This window comes from Rattus norvegicus, chromosome 2 (genome assembly GCF_036323735.1).
Source record: "Rattus norvegicus strain BN/NHsdMcwi chromosome 2, GRCr8, whole genome shotgun sequence".
Lineage (NCBI taxonomy): Eukaryota > Metazoa > Chordata > Mammalia > Rodentia > Muridae > Rattus > Rattus norvegicus.
This window is the reverse complement of record NC_086020.1, coordinates 220,969,715-220,990,191: the sequence shown is the minus strand read 5'-3', so window position 1 is coordinate 220,990,191 and position 20,477 is coordinate 220,969,715. Positions and strand designations below refer to the sequence as shown.

At 43.6% G+C, this 20,477-nt stretch overlaps 1 protein-coding gene across 5 annotated transcripts in view; it reads left to right on the top strand.

Moving 5' to 3' along the window:
- Window positions 1-13,860: 13,860 nt before the first annotated feature.
- Egf (epidermal growth factor) overlaps window positions 13,861-20,477 on the top strand; it is an 82,672-nt gene continuing 76,055 nt past the window's right edge. For 2 of the 5 annotated variants that reach the window (XR_005500245.2, XM_039101781.2), the window contains exon 1: window positions 13,861-14,399. Coding sequence is in view for 3 of the 5 variants with exons in the window: in XM_039101781.2 (XP_038957709.1) it covers window positions 14,270-14,399 (130 nt within the window). In the remaining 2 variants the exon portion in view is untranslated. The remainder of the gene's footprint in view (window positions 14,400-20,477) is intronic. The other 3 variants (XR_005500244.2, XM_063281339.1, NM_012842.2) reach the window with 3 other exon arrangements.

Genomic DNA, 20,477 nt, shown 5'->3' with positions numbered 1-20,477 from the left:
CTGGTGTCCCTTTGATACTCGAACCAGGGTTGGGGATTTAGCTCAGTGGTAGAGCACTTGCCTAGCAAGGGCAAGGCCCTGGGTTCGGTCCCCAGCTCCGAAAAAAAATACTCAAACCATATATATTTGTATTTTTCCTTTCTCAACTTCCCCTTTTCCATTAAAATGCTCTTCATGAGACTTAACCAGAGAACAAAGTCTATGATGGGCAGTTCTGAGGTTTCTTTGTCAGTGCAATTAATCTGAGTCTTTTCACCTTAACCTCAGGCAGACTCCTCAGACAAGGCAGCCACATTCTTCACCGAAATACCACAAAATCAGTCTATACAGCACATACTGAAATTCTTCTCCTCTGAAACCTCTTGGGCCAGGCCTGCACATTTTAAATCACTCTCAGTAACAAAGACATCCACATTCCTACTAAGATAGCCCAGTTAAGCCCTATTTAAAGCATTTCACTGCTTTCCAAATCCAAAGTCCCAAAATCCACATTCTTCTAAACAAAAGCATGGTCAGGCCTATCACAGCAATACCCCAGTCCCTGGTAGCAACTTCTGTCTTAGTTAGGGTCTTATTGCTGTGAACAGACACCATGACCAATGTAAGTTTTATAAAGGACAACATTTAATTGGGACCAGCTTACAGGTTCAGAGGTTCAGTCCAGTATCATCAAGGCAGGAGCATGGCAGCATCCAGGCAGGCATGGTGCAGGAGGAGCTGAGAGTTCTACATCTTCATCTGAAGGAAGCCAGGAGCAGACTGAGCATCCTCAGGCAGCTAGGAGGAGGGTCTCCAAGCCCACCCCCACAGTGACACACTTCCTCCAAGGCCACACCTTCCTGCAAGGCCAAACATTTGCAAACCATCACACCCTGTAAAGATCAAACATGGGTAATCAATAATAAAATTTAAAACTCTTAATTTGCAATTTAATTTCATGCTGTTTATAATCTTCTATGTAAATATGGGGGGTTCAAAATATATTTGCTCCTGTATGTGTAATGGAAAATTATTCAACTGCAAAGAGTAAAATTCTGTTATTTTCAGAAAAATGGAAAGAACTGGAGGACTTGTATCAAAATAACCATTTTTTAACTGAGACACAACATATCACTTGTTAGCATACAGGGTAAGAATGTATTCTAGGGTAGGGACATTTGTCATGACGACAGGCCAGGCAGTCACAACACTCTGTCCTGTTCATTTTGGATGTAACTGGGGAGTAAATTGTCTCTTCTGGAAGTCAGGTTTTGGGCAAACTGTGGCTTAAGCCTCAGGTACAATAGCCCACATTATTTCTGCCACAGCATACAAGTAGGGTGTAGGTGATAACTGTCTGTGCAGTCACATAGTATCTCATTTTACCTCATGTCTCTGTGCAGTCACATAGTATCTCATTTTACCTCAGGTCTCTGTGTAGTCACATAGTATCTCATTTTACCTCATGTCTCTCTGTAGTCACATAGTATCTCATTTAACCTCAGGTCTCTGTGTAGTCACATAGTATCTCATTTTACCTCATGTCTCTGTGTAGTCACATAGTATCTCATTTTACCTCATGTCTCTGTGCAGTCACATAGTATCTCATTTTACCTCATGTCTCTCTGTAGTCACATAGTATCTCATTTTACCTCATGTCTCTCACATCAAAGGGACTAGAAATAAAGGTTAACATTGGCTCATTCTGTGAAATCAACAAAAACCATTCTTTGATAGAGTAAACAGAATCTGCCCTACAGTTCTCACAGCTACTCCCACAAGCAGTTTCATTTGTATGGTTTCTGAGCCATCTTGATTTGTATCCTTGGTTCAGTGCAGCCAAGATACGCATCCTAAAAGGGCTGAGTTGAATATGCAGATGCATTCAGGGAAATTGGAGCCTGACAGAGAAATCACCTCTTTCAATAGTGTGGATCAGGTAAGCTGTCATAGGATCTTAGCACTTGTGATTTTTAAAATTGGCTGAGTTCGTCTTTTAGTCTCGGCTGAAATGGCTCCATTTCTTCCCCCTGTCCTTCACAGTACACTTAAAATCTTTGTGTAGAACTTGGAGTCCCACCATCTAGTGGTTACGTCCTGGATAGGACATTCACCTGCATTCATTCTTAGAGTTGTTTTTGTATATTCATATTTCATTTCCCTGACTCGAGTGCCTACGTAAGCATCCCTGAGGATCAACACAGCTACCCATCAAATTTAATGCTGTCTCTTTTTCTTATTATCTCTAGACTCAGCTTTATGGATCACTGAAAAAAAAAATAACTGCTCCATTTTTGCCAACAGGGCAAATTGTGGCATTCAAGAGCAGCCAGAGAAGCAGTAAAGGTGAGATTTTGATTGTGGAAAAGACATGAAAGATGTCGGTAGAAACTAGAAGAAAGGGTAGTCTGTGTTGGGGTTGAGGATCCATCCTGCTATTGTCTCCATCTCGCAAGCAGAGGTAGATGATACTTGCTCACTCCAGTATAATTAATAAAAGAAAAGAAATGCTTGTGATATTAAGAAAGAATCACAGGAGGCAGGAGGATTGCTGGTTAAACCACAACCTGGGTTAACTAGCAGGATTCTGTCTCAACACTTCCCTGTGCCCAAATAAACAGGCCGGGAGAGTGTGGTTTACGTACGAAGCAGATGTTGTAGTGACAGACTTGGGCTGTAAATAAAATCACCCCAGGGTCTATTAATGATGAATATTTGGGGCAAAATGTCTGACTTTCCTGACTCCAAGCATGTCATTTATCAAATGGATTAATGTTTATTTTCATGGAGCCTAGACAGAAACTCTCTTTCCTTAGTCTTCCTGATAGTGGGTCCTGAAAGAGGTGGCAGTCTAGTGTTTGGAAAAATGCAGTGAAATCCCTTGTCACTTCTTATCCCTGATATTGTGGAAGAAATATTAGGTTCCTGACTCACCAAACTCTAGACGCAATGAAACACATATGGAGGAGAAAAGCTAAAAGCTCATTATATAAAATTTAATTTTACGTAAATTTCTATAAAGGACCAGAAGAAAATTGGAAAATACAATTAATAGAAGTAACCCATTTATATGAGGTCCAGAAGCACAATTTGACCAAAAAAAAAAAAAAAAGGACTCTACATTCAAGTCAAAAATATTGCTGAGGAAAACTTAAGATCCATATAAGCAAAGAAAGATACTAGGTTCATAGGAGACTCAGTATTGTTGGTTCTTCCCAATTGGCCTACGGGATTAAATGGCATCCTGATAAAATTTTCAAAAGAAAATTATATTGAAACTGCCATGTTAAATCCCCAAGTTTACATGTGAATGCAAAGAAGCAAGAATAGCTAAAAATAATATTGAAAAAGAAGCCAAATTGGAGAGGATACTCTAGCCTGTTTGAAGACTTCCTGTGAAAGCAATGTGGTATTGCCATAAGGCCACAAGGCCATAAGGCCCTGCAAACCAATACAGCAATAATCCAACGTGTGAATCTTAACAATAGCTAGCAAGTTTAGAAATAGACTTACACAACATTGTTGTAATTCTACAGTAAGATTGTCCCCTCATGTGTCTTCATGAATGACACAGGAACATTGGGATGTGAGGAAAATTAAACTCCGATTGTATTTAGTACTCAAATATTAATTAAGATGAATTATGAACCCAAACATAGGCACTCAAAAGTACCCAGGGAAAAATGAAGACCTTTGAAACTTTAGCATGGTCAGTGATTTTTATGAAAATATACATGCCCAAAATGTTAATTACAGCAGAAAGAAAGGAATGAACTGGTTGGACTTCACTGAAGCAGTGGCAAGTGACCCCTGTGGCACAAGGGCTAGCCAGCCTAGCCTAATTGGCAAGCTGGGGGTCCATTGAAAGACTGTCTTGAAACACAAAGTCATCCAAAGAATGACACTCAAGGATGACCTCTAGCAGCCATACATGAACACATGCACAAGCATGAACACTCACATGTACACATACATACAATAAGAGTTTGGGTAAATAAGTGTGTGTGTGTGTGTGTGTGTGTGTGTGTGTGTGTGTGTGTGTGTTCTCACAGAAGGATACAATCCGGCTCAGAATAGAACAAAGTGCTAACATGCACAACTCAGATAGATCTCAAAACCTGCTGAGCAGAAGAGCCCAACACAGGTTTGGCATGTTGTACAATTGCACACCCGTGATGTTTAAGAACGAGACAACAAAAATCTAATTCAGGGAAGAAATTGGCTGACCATGGAGTGGATCCACTGCAATCTGGTGAATGGAAGCATTTCATGTTTTGACAGAGGCATTAGTCAAATATATAACATACAGTTATAAAAATTCATTAGGGTATATTCTGTACACTGGAATTTTACTATAATAAATATTCTTTAAGGATCACAACTGAGCTGGAAGTTTGGCTGAAACAAAAGCGAATAAAAGCTGCTTTGTTTCTCTGGTTTTTGGAATTTGAAAACTCTATTTCTTACTTAAATATTCTCCCATCTTCTATTTTATATCTTTGTAGTTTTTATTGGTAAGTCATGATTGTTTCCACCTACGATTTATGTGTATGGAGGTGAAAGAAGGAACAAAGGCACTGAATCACAGTTTTATAAACGTAAGACCAGAGGAAGAGCAATAGATACAAGCTCACGGGTCCTTAGCTTCCGGCAGAAGCTGCTTTTGATTGCAACCCCGAATGCTTTCATTAGGACTCTGGTTTATGGGAGTTGGGGATTTAGCTCAGTGGTAGAGCGCTTGCCTAGGAAGCGCAAGGCCCTGGGTTCGGTCCCCAGCTCCAAAAAAAAGAACCAAAAAAAAAAAAAAAAAAAAAAAAAAAAAAAAAAAAAGGACTCTGGTTTATGGATCCACATATTTTGCAGAGTCAGCAGAACCAAACGGTGGGAAAGACCACATTATGAATGGCAGAGAAGCCGAAGTTCTTTCTCTAAATTTTAACATTTGCAGAAGTTAAGAAGGAAAGAGGGCAGTGAGATTGTGTCAGCAGTGGGCTGCAGTTTAAAATGGATGGTTTAGGAGCCTGGGGAGGAGGCTCGGTGAGTAAGAATACGTGTTAGCCTTTCAAAGGACCGATGTTCAATTCTTAGCACCTGCACGTAGTTCACAGCCATCTATAAGTCCAGTTCCGAGGGATCCTGTGACCTCTTTTGATCTCAGTGGGAGCCAGGCACAAATGTGGTGCACATCCATACATGCAGGCAAAGCAATCATATGCATAAAATAAATGAATCTTTAAAAATGTCTTTAAAGAGTAGTTTAAGGGGCTGGAGAGATGGCTCAGCGGTTAAGAGCACTGACTGCCCCTCCAGAGGTCCTGAGTTCAATTCCCAGCAACCACATGGTGCCTCACAACCATCTGTCATGGGATCTGATGCCCTCTTCTGTTATTTGGATGTATATGCAAGAGGGCACTCATACATAAAAAATAAATTAAAAAATAAATTTAAAATTAAATTTAAAAAATGAGTGGTCTAAGCTTTTACACATAAATTTTGTTGCTCTTTCACAGAGTTAGAAATTGTACTTTATGGGATGTTATATTCCTGAGTTTGTTATTTTATTTTATTTTTCTTGGATATTTTATATATTTACATCTCAAATGTTATTCCTTTCCCCCCCTCTCCCATACCCCCTCCCCCTCCCCCTGCTTCCATGAAGATGCTCCCACTCCCACCTCAATGCCCTGGCATTACCCTACACTGGGGAAACAAGTCTTCACAGGACCAAGGACTTTTCCTCCTACTGATGCTGGACAATGCCATCCTCTGCTACATATGCAGCTGGAGTCATGAGTCCCTCCATGTGTACTCATTGGTAGGTGGGTTAGTCCCTCGGGGCTCTGGGGACCCTGGTTGGTTGATGTTGTTGTTCTTCCTATGGGGTTGCAAACCCCTTCAGCTCCTTCAGTTCTTTCTCTAACTCCTCCATTGGGCTCCCCTTGTTCAGTCCATTGGTTAACTGCAACCTAATGGTTAGCTCTTCCGTATCAGGAAGGTTCTGGCAGAGCCTCTCAGGAGACACCCATATCTGGTTCCTGTCAAGATGCTATTTTTTTTAAGATTTATGTATTATGTATGAGTACACTGGAACTGAAGAGGGCATCAGACCTCATTACAGATGAGATGGTTGTGAGCCACCATGTGGTTGCTGGAATTGAACTCAGGACCTCTGAAAGAGCAGTCGGTGCTCTTAACTGCTTAGCCATCTCTCCAGCCCAAGATGCTCATTTTAAACTTAGTCTGAGAAGCTTTTCCAAATGGTTGGGGTTAAAGTTTGCACGTGAATAGAACAAGTATGGGATCCCTCTTCTGTACTGGGAGTTTTGAAAAAAGTTCATTCATTAGTCAGCAAGTTTATGGTTTTACTTCATAGAACTATAACTCTCATTTTCATCCTTTAAAATCACTAGGCTACTTTTTAAGAGCAGTTGAGCCAGTGCCTGGAGGTGAACCGGTCCCACAGCTCTTTGTACCCAAATCCTATGGGGGAGAGAGCTGGACTCTCAAAAGTGCGGATAATCCTGAAAGCTCAGGGGAGACCTCCACTTCTGCTCACATTCCTGGCCCAAGAGGAACCTGCTTAATGCCCCCTGTGCTCTCTGGGCACAGGAACCTAGGAGCAGTCAGTGACAGGACCCTTCCAGTTTCTGCCTGTGCCCAGAGCTGAAAGCCAATCTCCAGGAGTGCTGACACACCTAAGAGCAGAGGTAAGACCAACTCTTCTGCTCCAAGCGACCTGCCTGGAGGCTCAAGGACACACAACCCAGGAGCAGTCTGGGACAGAACCCTTCTGGTTTCTGCCTGCACCCGGAGCTGACCCACAGATTTCTGTTCCCAGATCCAGCTGAAAAAAACAAACAAAACAAAACAAAACAAAACAACAACAACAACAAAAAAACAGGTCTACAGGAGTGCTGACACATAGGCTTACAGGAGGGTCAAGTCACTATCAGAGACAAACAAATCAGTAACCTTCCTCTACTCAAAGGATAAATAGGTTAAGAAAATAATTAGGAAAATGACACCCTTCACAATAGTCACAAATAACATAAAATACCTCACTGTGACTCTAACCAAGCAAGTGAAAGATCTGTATGACAAGAACTTATCTGTATGACAAGTCTCTGAAGAAAGAAATTGAAGATCTCAGAAGATGAAAAGATCTCCCATGCTCCTGGATAGGATTAGTATAGTAAAAATGGCCATCTTGCCAAAAGCAATCTACAGATTCAGTGCCATCACCATCAAAATTCCCACTCAATTATTCATAGAGTTAGAAAGAGCAACTTGCAAATTCATTTGGAATAACAAAAAACCCAGGATAGTGAAAACTATCCTCAACAATAAAAGAACTTCTGTGGGAATCACCATCACTGACCTAAAGCAGTATTACAGAGCAATAGTGATAAAAACTGTATGGTATTGGTACAGAGACAGGCAGGTAGATCATTGGAATAAATTGAAGACCCAGAAATGAACCCATACACATATGGTCACTTGATCTTTGACAAAGGAGCTAAAGCCATCCAGTGGAAAAAAGCATTTTCAACAAATAGTGCTGGTTCTACTGGAGGTCAGCATGTAGAAGAATGCAAATTGACCCATTCTTATCACCCTGTACAAAGCTTAAGTCCAAGTGGATCAAGGACTTCCGCATCAAACCAGATACACTCAAACTAATAGAAGAAAAAGTGGGGAAGAGCCTCGATCACCTGGGCACTGGGGAAAATTTCCTGAACAAAACACCAATGACTTATGCTCTAAGATCAAGAATCAACAAATGGGACCTCATAAAACTGCAAAGCTTCTGTAAGGCAAAGGACACTATTGTTAGGACAAAACAAGCAACCAACAGACTGGAAAAAGATCTTTACCAAGCCTACATCTGATAGAGGACTAATATCCAAAATATACAAAGAAGTTAGACTCCAGAGAGCCAAATAAAGCTATTAAAAATGGGGTACAGAGATAAACAAAGAATTCTCAGCTGAGGAATATCAAATGGCTGAGAAGTACCTAAAGAAATGTTCAACATCCTTAGTCATCAGGGAAATGAAAATCAAAACAACCCTGAGATTCCACCTCACACCAGTCAGAATGGCTAAGATCAAAAACTCAGGTGACAACAGATGCTGTCGAGGATGTGGAGAAAGAGGAACACTTCTCCATTGTTGGTAGGATTGCAAGCTGATACAACCATTCTGGAAATCAGTCTGGAGGTTCCTCAGAAAATTGGACATTGTACTACTTGAGGATCCAGCTATACCTCTTCTGGGCATATACCCAAAAGATGCTCCAACATACAACAAAGACACGTGCTCCACTATGTTCATAGCAGCCTTATTTATAATAGCCAGAAGCTGGAAAGAACCCAGATGTCCTTCAACAGAAGAACAGATACAGAAAATGTGGTACATCTACACAATGGAGTACTACTCAGCTATCAAAAACAATGACTTCATGAAATTCATAGGCAAATGGATGGAACTAGAAAATATCATCTTGACTGAGGTAACCTAATCACAAAAAAATACACATGGTATGCACTCACTGGTAAGTCGATATTAGCCCTAAAACTCAGTTTACCCAAGATACAATCCACAGACCACGTCAAGAAGAAGGATGACCAAAGTGCAGATGCTTCAGTCCTTCTTAAAAGGGGGAACAAAAATATTCATAGGAGGAGATATGAAGACAAAGTATGGACCAGAGACTGAAGGAATGGCTATTCAGAGCCTGCCCCACCTGCATATATATGGGATCCAGCCCATATATATATACAAAACTAGACAATATTTATTAAGCCAAGAAGTGCATGCTGACAGGAGCCTGATATAGCTGTCTCCTGAGAGGCTCAGCCAGAGTGTGACACATACAGAGGCAAATGCTAGCAACAAACCATTGAACTGAGAATGGGGTCCCCATTGGAGGAGTTAGAGAAAGGATTGAAGGAGCTGAAGGGGCTTGTAACCCCATAAGAACAACAATACCAACCAACCAGAGCTCCCAGGGACTAAACCACCACCCAAAGACTACACATGGACAGACCCATGGCTCCAGCTGCATATGTAGCCAAGGATGGTCTTGTTGGGCACCAATATGAAAAGAACCCCTCAGTCCTGCCAAGACTGGACCCCCTACCCCTAACTGTAACAGGGCAGGGAGGCGGAAATGGGGGTAGTTGGGGAAGGGGGAACACCCGTATAGAAGAAGGGTGAGAGGATAGGGGGCCTACCGATGGGAAACCAGGAAAGGGAATAGCATTTGAAATGTAAATAAAAAATATCCAATTAAAAAAAAGAGAGAGAGCAGTTGAATATTTACAGAACAGCGAGGAACTATGGAGAATTCTTTAGGTCTGTTCCCTGCCCAGTTTCCCAATTGACGCCTGGCATTGGTACGCCTTCATTGTCATTGGTGATCCAATATTAGTTTACTATTTCTAACCAAAGTTCATAGTTTGCATCATGATTTAATCTTATCATTTGTTTCTACTGCACAATAATATTCCATTGTGTAGGGATATTCTGCAATTTGCTCAGTGAATTCTTGGATCCTTCCAACTTTGATAGCTATGAGTCAACTCTCTATGAATACTACGTGAGGGGGGGGGGTGTTGTCAGCTATGTGAAGACAGACACTTTTGCAAGTCCCTTTGGAAATGTCCGGAAGTGTTGCCCTTCTTTTGAATAAAGCTTTCCTATCTAGTCTTCCTAAAGTTTGTAATCCTATCTCAATAAAGCATCATTGCTTCGTATAGCTGATTTCCAAGCCAGTGACACTCACAACTTCTTTACTTCATTACCATTTTATTTTCTCCCACAAATGAGTCACCTAGAATGACAGGGACAGGCCAACAACATTCTGAAGGAGAGAAGATGGTTTTCAGGTCTCGTAGCAGCTTCCTGGCATGACAGAGGTGGCCCATGACCTAGCCTGTGCACTTACATCACTTGCTTTTCTGTTACTATGGTAGAGCACCGTGATCAAAACACCCCATAGAAGGAAATGTTTCAGGGGGAATAAGAATCCATCATGGCGGCAGGCATGACAGGAAGAGCAGGCAACTGAGAGATCATATCCCAACCACAAGCACAAAGCAGAGAGAATAGCAAGTAGGGAGATGACATGGATTCTCACAGTTCCCCTCTAGAGTCACTAAAGGGAACCAAGTGTTCAAATATCTGAGCCTAGAGCTCTTTTTCTGTAGATCTGCATAAGCAGGATCAAAAATAACTACACTACAGACTCAGAGGTATGCAGTCTTGACATTGTTTCCATTACAGAAATTAGTTTGCTACTTTTTAACTTAGCTTCAGGCAAGTTCTCGGGACACAAACAGAAAACAACCAGCTTCTTTGCTAAAATATACATGTCTGGCCTCCAGCCCAGTTGCTGTTACAATTCTTGCTTCTTTCTGAGATCCCTGGGGCTCACTTCCACAGTCTGCATTATTCTCAGCAATACAGCCCAGGCTCCTACTAGTATTGGCTTTTAAGCTCTGCTTATAGCATTCAACCACTTATCTAATCTAATGTTCTAAAGTCTTCCACAATCCTCCAAAATCAAGATGGTCGGGTTCTTTGCAGCACTAGCTCATTCTCGGGCCCCATCTTCTGCATTAGCTATTTGTATGTAGTTATGATAAAACACCACGATAAAGTCAACTTACACAAGGAAGGGTTGGTTTGGACTTCCAGAAGGTATGAGTTCATCACAGAGAGTCATGGCAGTAAGCAGCAGGTTTATTGGGAGCAGGAGGCTGAAAGATTACATCTCAACCACAACCATGAAGCAAAAACAAGTAAACTGCGAGTAGAGAAGGTATGAACTTCCATATGCCGCCTCTAGTGAAGTACTTCCTCCAGCAAGACTACACGCCTTGAGCCTCCTTGAATGGTGCCAACTGGGGATCAAGTCTTCAAATATCCAAGTCCGGGGGACAGCCCTCGTTCAAATAACTGTAGCATTATTTCTGTAGGTACTGTATGACCACAGATGATCTGTCACTTCTGGTTTCTGCAGTCACGGCCTGAGTCTCTCCTGCCTTTTGGTGAGCTCTGCCTGTTCGTTCAAGTCAGTGGCTCTGTGTAAGAAGGAAAGAATAGCACTCCAGAGTTCCCATTCCTCATAAATATGGATAATTGTCTATGCCTTAAGTTGGTGACATAGGATAATAATATTAACCCCTTGACAAGGTGATGTTGATAGCTAGAGGTGGCACTCGTAAAGCCCATGGCCCAGAGGAAGTGATCTGGTGGTGACATGGTGGTGGTGATGACTCTTCAGAAGACTTATATGGACACACACACACACACACACACACACACACACACATGCACACACACACACACACGCACACACACATATATGCACACACACATATGTACACACGCACGCACACATACACCTTAGTCCTTTCCCTTAGCCCTTATTGCCCACTCACACTAAACGCACCTAGAGATCCGCCCTTACCATTCCCTTACAGACCTGCCTGAGGGTTCCCTCTACCCTCTGGTGTCCCTCAACACCTAAGAGTCTAATAAGTCAGTAATAAGTTATTTTCTTTGTCCACTCTTGACCCTCATCTTCTTGTCACCGTGGCTCTCTCCTCTTCTGTGTCCTACCCAAAGATCCCAGCCGTTCCACTGAGGGTCACTGTTCCAGCTCACTGTTTGTTTCTAGTTTTTTTTTGCTCTGCTGTCTTCTGCTCCCCAGAACACTTGGCGACTGGGATTTCACTAGCTCAAACTTCCATGCTCTTCCTTATTCTTGTTGGAAATCAACCATAGCAAACCCTCGACGTTAAGGACTATGACTCCTGTTCCTCACCACAGTGCTTCATCAATAGAGGTAGACGTAAGAATATGGAATTCCTCTGGAAGCCCATGGTTGTTGGGTAGCTCAGCTCAGTGATTTTACTATTTGGGTAATTGTGGGTAGTCTGGGAACTTGATGGACTGATTTTTTACTATCAGTTGAAACATCGACTCTATCTCTTGTTGATTCCATATGTCTTAGGTGATGCTGTTGTGTTCAATACCAGTGACATTAGCTCAGGTGATATGTAATGAGGGAAACAGACATTTAAATTTTTTGTTACAATTATTTATTGTGTGTGTGTACATGCCTGTGGGTGTGTGTGCCCTGTGTATGAACGGAAGCCAGAGGACAACTTGCAAGAGTCGATCCTCTTCTTCCACCATGTAGGTCCCAGTAATTAAACTCAAGTCGTTGGCCTTGGAAACCTTTCCTTTAACCTGCCTGAGCTACCTCACCAGCCTGAAAACAAATGTTTTCTAACCAAAAATGATATGACTATTTCTAAATCCATTGAACGTGGTTGTGCTGTTATATCCTATTTATGTTTCTACGAATGCAATACATCACTTCCCTGCCGTACTGTGTTCCAACCCCCCTTGCTAACCAACGCCCTCACTGCCATCATCAATACTGGCAACTACGTTTTGCTGAAGGGGAAGTTCACGGTCAACGTTAGCGACAAGTACTCAGTGCAGGTTATTTGTAGGGCGTTCATTCTTAGTCTTGAGTCTCCGAGTCTAGAAAGCAATAAAACGTTCTGTGCACTCCTCCACATGACGTCTGTTGCTCCTTCAGGGTCTGTTTCTCCCTTACACAGGGTCAGGGGTGCCTGGGATGAGGAGAGTGGAATTTGAGAAACACGATTTTAACCTTCCACCTTTGGAAAGTGCTCAGAACCCAGTTAAGCATGGGCCACGGCTTGGGGGCTGCTCTGCTCTCTATGGAGGTTATATACTCATGTATCTCTTGCTTTCGAGATAATTGCTACAGCTGCATTGTGACTCGAATTTGGAACCTACCTCAGGGCATCTTAAAGAAAAGCTCTTCACCAGGGAGAAGTAAGCCACCAGAATTCCCATTGCTTATCAAGTCTGATGAAATGGCTGGCCAGAGCGGGGTATTTGGGGATTCTGTGCTTTTTCCTGAAGGAGCGGTGGTTGGGTCCACATAGAGGTGCTTGAGGAGACAGCCAGGGGAGAACCAAATTATTGTTTCCTATCACCGAGGCGTGATAGACGGCCAGAGTTGTCTGAGAAGGATTCCCACTCTGACACAATTCCCGTGTATTCTCTTTTCTTTTCTTTTCTTTTCTTTTTTCTTTTTTTTTTTTTTTGGTTCTTTTTTCTGGAGCTGGGGACCGAACCCAGGGCCTTGTGCTTCCTAGGTAAGCGCTCTACCACTGAGCTAAATCCCCAGCCCCGTGTATTCTCTTTCTAATCCAGTTCAGTCATAACAGTCCACACCTTTCCCTGTTCTCCTGACCCGTGGCGAGGCTTTCTTACACTAGTGCTGAAAGAAAAAAAAATCTGTCCACATTGTATCTCTTCACTCAGCTACAGGGATTTCCCTTTGGTATGGAAAGAATAATCTTACAAATTCCACTATAAAATATACAGGAGAGAGAAGTAAGATTAAACTCCAGGGGTGCGAGCTGCCGTCGACACTTCCTTCAAAAAAATGAGCTGAAGGTGAGATCTCCTTGGCATCACTCCTGTCAGTGATCGATTATGATAAATCGTCTGAACTGTCTACGCTGCTACTCACCTTTGATTTAAAATGTGCGGTTTAATTTTCTCTTGGTTCCTCAAGACACTCAGACATAAGCGGTACTCAGCGGGGCCCCTGGAACCATTAGCGGCACCACACTCCCTAATCGCCCTTTCCCCTTCTCTGCCCTGAATATTTTTAGTGGGTAGCAGCTATCTCCTCTCTGGCAACCTGCCCTGCCTTCCTGCTTACTCCGTGGAATTGCCCTCACGGGTGTTTGCAAAGAGACTTGTCTGCTACTCAAGTGTCACTAAAGGAGAGGGGGTGGGACCAGAAGAGCTTTAAAAGGGAGAGGAGAATCTTTCTGGGTTCCAAAAGGAGAAGCCATCAGGGAAGGAATCCTATCTGCATATTTCGTCTTTAGCCCCATCCCTCATTCCCGGTGGGGTTTGGAACTTTCCATCAATTCTTTCCCTGTCTCATTTCTCTTTGAGCCTTTGCCTAGCTGTGCCTGTCACAGCGAGAAATCAGTCACCCTCGGCCTTCCAGCACTCTTAGGCTCTGAGAAATTTGGCATACGGGTGTCAGGTATTAAAACAGCTAAATAAAAGATGCCCTGGGGCTGAAGGCCAGCGTGGCTGGAAGTTCTGGGGGTCAGAAGCCTGACTCCGCCTGCTCCAAGCTCTAGCAATTTAAGTCACCCAGGGGTTTTTTGTTTTGGTTTGGTTTGGTTTTTCTTGACCTTAGAACCACCGAGACCATGCTGTTCTCGCTCACCTTCCTGTCGGTGTTTTTAAAGATTACTGTACTCAGTGTCACAGCACAGCAGACCAGGAACTGTCAGTCAGGTCCTCTCGAGAGAAGCGGGACTTCCACGTATGCCGCCGCCGGTAAGTAATCCGAGAACAGAAGTCCACCCGGACCAGGTCCGTGCCTCCAACCATCTGTTAACTTTACCTTGTACACCTGCGCCTTTCCCCACTGGCTGGCCTTTGGGTGTGTGTGTTTGCTTAAGTTGTGTATTCTGAAGTGTGTGTGTGTGTGTGTGTGTGTGTGTTGGTAGATGGTGCCAATTATAAAATGTCACCATTCTCCACTGTTCTGTGCATGAGTGAATAAGCCTCACTTAAAACCAGCTGAATATTCATTTAAATCTCAGTCTTTTTTGTGGAGATAGTAAGTAGCACCTAGCTGATGAGCTCGTATTAGAAACTGGGGGACCAAATGGTGGCAGTCGATCTTGTTGTTGAAAAGCCTTCCTTCTGATAACTTCATGGCAGCAAGTGGCAAAAAGTCAATGAATGTTTTTTTTTTAAACAAACAAACAAAAACCGGGTCTCAAGTTCAGCCTCTGATCCTCCCTACTCTGAAGCTCTGACCCAATTCTCCAGTTCTTAGTAGCAGGTACACTGACTCTGCAAACTGCTGAGAAGTGACAAGGAGTAATGAGCCTCAGCCCCTGTCCTACAGACAGCATTTTCTCCAGGAGAAATTGGGAATTTTTCTGATTGCACATTACAGCACCTAACACTACACAGTTGGAAACGTTTTCTCACTGTTGATTCTTTGTGGGGTGGAGTGGGGAGGGGCAGGGGTGGAGTGGGGTGAGTCCCAACCTGCTGCATAGGTGAGGAACTTACTTCCATTCATCCAAGGGTCCACACTGTCCGGGAAATCCTTGTCATTTCTCATTCGTGGTTTTGAGACAGTGTCTCCCTCTGTAGCTCAGACTATCCCAGGACTCACTGTGCTTCCTAAGGACTGGGATTACTGGTGCGCACCATGGTTCGCTCATTTCTTATCTTCCCGCTCATTTAAGATCCGATCTGAGTCCCTTAACAAAAAAAAAAAAAAAAAAATCAAACGAATAAATAAGGTAGAATGACGAGAGCGTACTAGGTTTTCAGAAGAGAAAGCTCTGCAAGGTAGAAGAGAATCGTGGGAATAAGAGCTAGAGCCCTGCTGCTGCGGGGACCTCCAGCCGGAATAGTTCAGAGGAACTGCACGTAAGGAAATCAGGTGTTCACGCCCACAGGTCCAGCCTGTTACCAGGAAGCATTCATTGCACCCACAGAGCAGATCTCTGGGGTTCTATAGGAGGGCGTGACTGCTAATTACAAGTAATCCAGGACCTAGGGCACTTCACTTTGCATATGAATACTCAGATTATGTCCGAAAAGGGTTGGCAAAAGTCAGAACTGACACCACCCCACACCCCCACCCCCGCTGTGAGCCCTTAGCTCTCGGAGAAAACCTTTGGGTACAGTTGTGTTACTGGGACTGGAATGTTCCTGGGGTGGAGGAGAGCCCCTGAAGTTGGAGAGTGACCGGAGTCAGGTCCTGCATTAGCACTGGTAAGGGGTAACGGTGGGAACCTATCACGCAGCTGGGAGCTGGAAGGGACAGGCCTGGTCCTTGGGCAGAACTTAAGAAGAGGAAGAGACTGAAGCAGTGATCGTGTGTGTGTGTGTGTGTGTGTGTGTGTGTGTGTGTGTGTGTGTGTGTGTCTTCTGTGTCTGTGTCTGTGTCTGTGTTTGTGTCTCTGTGTGTGTGTGTGTGTCTGTGTTTGTGTCTGTGTGTGTGTGTGTCTGTGTTTGTGTCTGTGTGTGTGTATGTCTGTGTTTGTGTCTGTGTGTGTGTGTGTGTCTGTGTTTGTGTCTGTGTGTGTGTGTCTGTCTGTCTGTGTGTGTCTGTCTGTCTGTGTTTGTGTCTCTGTGTGTGTGTGTGTGTGTGTCTGTGTCTGTGTCTGTGTTTGTGTCTCTGTGTGTGTGTGTGTGTGTGTGTGTGTGTCTTGGTTCTAGGGAATAGAGTGCCTCTGCCTTGTGTTTCTACCCACTCGTGCTGCAGGCTTGAGTGCTTTTCAGAGGTAATTTGCATCAGATTCACAGGAAGCTCAGACAGAAATAGTGACTTGGCGAGATTGTGTCACAGTGTGGAAGAAATAGATTTTGGAAGCAAAAAGGCTCGATTTCAAGTTTGTGTTACCTTCCTAATTGTTGGGTTATTTTACAAATCTCCCTGGGAAGTGATGTCGGTTTCTTGAGATCGTGGTTGGGATGACTGGAGGTCATAGTGAAGTATCCCACGCCCAGTGGTTGGCTCCCCATCTCCACTAAAGTTCTTTGGTCAGACTGTTCCTCGTATCGCCTTCTTCTGAGCACTGCAGCAGCATGGTTCGAACTTCAGAGCATGGCCCTGGGCTTCTTTACTCCCCGTTGTTTCAGGTCCCAGTTTTAAACTCTCTTCCTCACGCTGCATCTTGGGTTAGTGGAGAACTGCCTAGATCACACCCTGTCACCCCTGCATTCCAGCGGATAGCATTTCTTTCTCCTCTGTAAATAGATAATGGTGACATCTTCTATTCCCCGCCCCCCACGCACACACACACTTAAATTCCACTTGTACCTCTCGCCTTTGGCATCGAGACTGTTCACCTACGTGGCCAACCTGACCTAGCAAGAAGCATGCTTTACGGGCTAACAAAATCCAAACAAAATCCAGGTGAAATGCCTTGCGGTCGCTGTTCCTGTCAATGCCGATCAGCCAAACCAAGGGATAACAAAGACAGGATTTGGTTTTCTTTGCAATCACCAGACTTGTTTTCTTGGCTTTTATTTCAGCGAAAACAGACGAGGACAGTGGCGAAGAACGGTTAGCGAGTGGTTTCTGAACTTTTAAAACTCTTTGCCCTGCAGGACAAATGTCAGTTGGATAAAACTGTCCCTGCCTGGCATCTAAACCTGTGTTATTTGTCCTTGGTAAATGACAGAAGAAACCCGGCCTCGGAGAACTGGTTATGGGAGGGATCTGGGCGTGGCATCGAGTTAGCATGACGGTGGACTGCTTTTAGCAGTAGACAATGAGGTCACTGATTTCAGAGAGGGCTGCAGTTTGGTTGGTTTCCCAGTCACGTGCAGTGCAGAGCCATTTTCAGATAAAGATCTCGCCAGGTTTTCGCTTGGTTTTAGAAAGGTTTCTTTTGATGCCCAACTACCGAGAAACTGGGACCGTGTTTCACCTGTGTTCTTTCTGTGAATATAAACGCTAGAAACAGATAACCTGCCTTGCTCAGGTCTCTGCCCCACTACACGTGAAAGGCCTGTCTTATTTTCTACTCCAGAAAAGAAAGCTGGTTGTGCCCTCTTCGTGGGGTTGTTGTCAAACACTGGGTAACTCGTGGTCCTGTTCCCCAGTCACTCAGAGTTGCCTGCAGAAGCAGTACATTTCCTCCCAAGGAATTCCTAAAAGTTTTCGAGAAAATTTCCAATTTTGTGAAATAGCCTAGTGTTTACTTTAGCTTTAATTATTACTGCCAACCAGATTGGTATTTTTTTTTAATTATTTTATTTATGTGAGCACACTGTAGCTGTCTTCAGACACACCGGAAGGGAACATCAGACCCCATTACAGATGGTTGTGAGCCACCATGTGGTTGCTGGGATTTGAACTCAGGGCCTCTGGAAGAACAGTCAGTGCTCTTAACTGCTGAGCCATCTCTCCAGCCCGGAGTGGTAGCTTCTTTATGCTGTAGTGTCTAACACTGGAGTTTTACTGGGAGTCTCTGCTGTCTGTCCATGTCTTCCCCAGCTTGTCCCATTTGCTAGGCACTGAGATGAAAAGACTACTCAGTGTCAGGCCTGTGGGGATGACCACCATTTTTGCCAGGTGCGGAAGAAGGAAAAATTTTTTAAATATTTTTTAAAGGAAACAAAGGGCTCTTTCCATTTCCTGACAGGCCTCTTGCTCTCTGGAAATGCATTCTCTTCCATAGTCGAGCTACAAGCAGGCAAACCGATCCGGGGAAATTACGAGATGGTGCATGCAACCCTGTCTGCTTTAGTAGGCTCGCTCCTTAGCATTGGCTTCCAGAGCTGGGAGTTAGGGAATGGAGAGAACCTCAATTCTCTTAGCCTGACACAGGCCAGGACCTTACTCTTATCGCCCCTTGACTCTTCCAAGTCTATGGTTTGAATATGCACATATATTTTTACTTCTCTCCTTGACTGTCTGATTCTCCCAAGCAGGCCAAGCATGTTCGTGTCTGTCAGTGTTTGGATTTCCCAAATACTCCCTACGAGTCCTGTCATTGTGTGAACGTGCAGGCATTTAGGACCCAGCTTGCTTCTGTGGTAGGGATTCGTGTCAACCACTGATTTATTTGCAAAGCCCCAGTGACATACTAGGAAAGGCCTTTCATAGGAAAGCGTGCTCTTCCTGTAGTCTGTCTGCCTTCTCCACACAAGCTCTGTAGGACATCCTGTTTCATTCAGGAGGTAGCTCTTTCTGGGGGTAGGGAGTTGCTAGGAGACAGAGACTCAGAAGACCTCCCAGCAGCAGCCTTGGTCTTCCCTGTGGTACCTCAGTTAAGAAGAAGGGTTTCACTTCATTTGCATATTAGCAGGGCCCTTTGCTTTGTGTTATTCTGATAATTTTCTCAGACGCTGCCGTTAGCTCCCGGGATGAGCCAGGTCTACAATGTTAGTCATCATTCTTACCATCCTTGAGGGCAAAGTATTTTTTTTAATTTTTTATTTTTTTTTAAAGATTTATTTATTTAATGTATGCAAGTACACCGTAGCTGTCTTCAGACACACCAGAAGAGGGCATCAGATCCCATTACAGATGGTTGTGAGCCACCACGTGGTTGCTGGGAATTGAACTCAGGACCTCTGGAAGAGCAGTCAGTGCTCTTAACCGCTGAGCCATCTCTCCAGCCCGAGGACAAAGTATTTTAATATTTTTTTATGGTTCCTTAGATCACATTTGCTCTCGACATTTCAAATAAAACGCTCGTTTAAAGTATTTTTCAGTGTATTTCTGAATATATAAGTTGTGGCCCAGAATTCGGTTCTAACCAGATCAGGACAGAGAACAGTGGAGTTAGAACTGAGGTGGAGGCTTGACCCCTTTGAGTATTTTTCTTCCTCTGTCTTAAACATCTTTTTGTCTGGGTAAAGTATAGCTGCTATGCCTTTAAATCTCAGCTCGAATGAGACAGAGGCAGGTGGATCTCTGTGAGTTCAAGGCCAGTTCCATCTACATAGTGGGATCCTGTCTCAAAATACAGAAAAAAAAAAAAACTTTCTAGAACACTCGTGTAACATGTATCCATTGGCCAGTATTTATATGTTTAGCCTTGCAGTTTTGACAAACTTTACCTACATTTTTGTTACTTGAAAGCAACAAAAGGAAAAGCAATTGTGTTAGTTACAAATAAGACCCACATCAAATTATACATCTTAAATTTAAAAAAAAAAGATTTTAAGCAATTGTTTAATCGTTTAGCTCTTCTTTGGGGTGTTGGACATTAAATGTCACTTGGTGAAAGTTGTTTATCTTGGGTCATTTAAAGATGTTTTCTTTGACAGAGATCTTAAGGACACATCTGATTCAGTATTTAAAGCTCAGAGGATCGAAGGGAAGGGCCTGAGAGTAAAGATTTTATCCAAGAATTTAGCACAGGCTTAAGCTTCTTCATGAATCTGCCTTAAGACTAGAAACCGCTGGTTTCTGGAACGTAGGCAGCTAGGAATTGAGGCGATGGATATTACGGTAGAAGGGCCTTGGGGGGTCCTGTAGCTGATTCTGCCACTGCGGGCAGAGGCACCCCCACACCACGCACATGTGGCACAGAGCTCACGTCAGAGGACAGCCTGGGAGGTTGGTCCTCACTCGAGCTGACCTCAACTCCACCTCCCATCTCGATGTAGGAGGACTGGAATTACAAACGTGTACTACAGCCTCTGACTCTGTGTGTGTGTGTGTGTGTGTGTGTGTGTGTGTGTGTGTGTGTGTGGTCTGTGGATTTGAACCCAGTTCCTTACGCTTGTTGGGCAAGTAGTTTACCCACTGAGCTACCTCCTTAGGTCTGAAAGAAGTTTTCTAATTCTTTGTGTTGGTAAATCCAGGTGAGTCTAGTTATAGTGGTCTTTAAATAAAGTTGAGCATAATTCAGTTGAAAGGCAGAG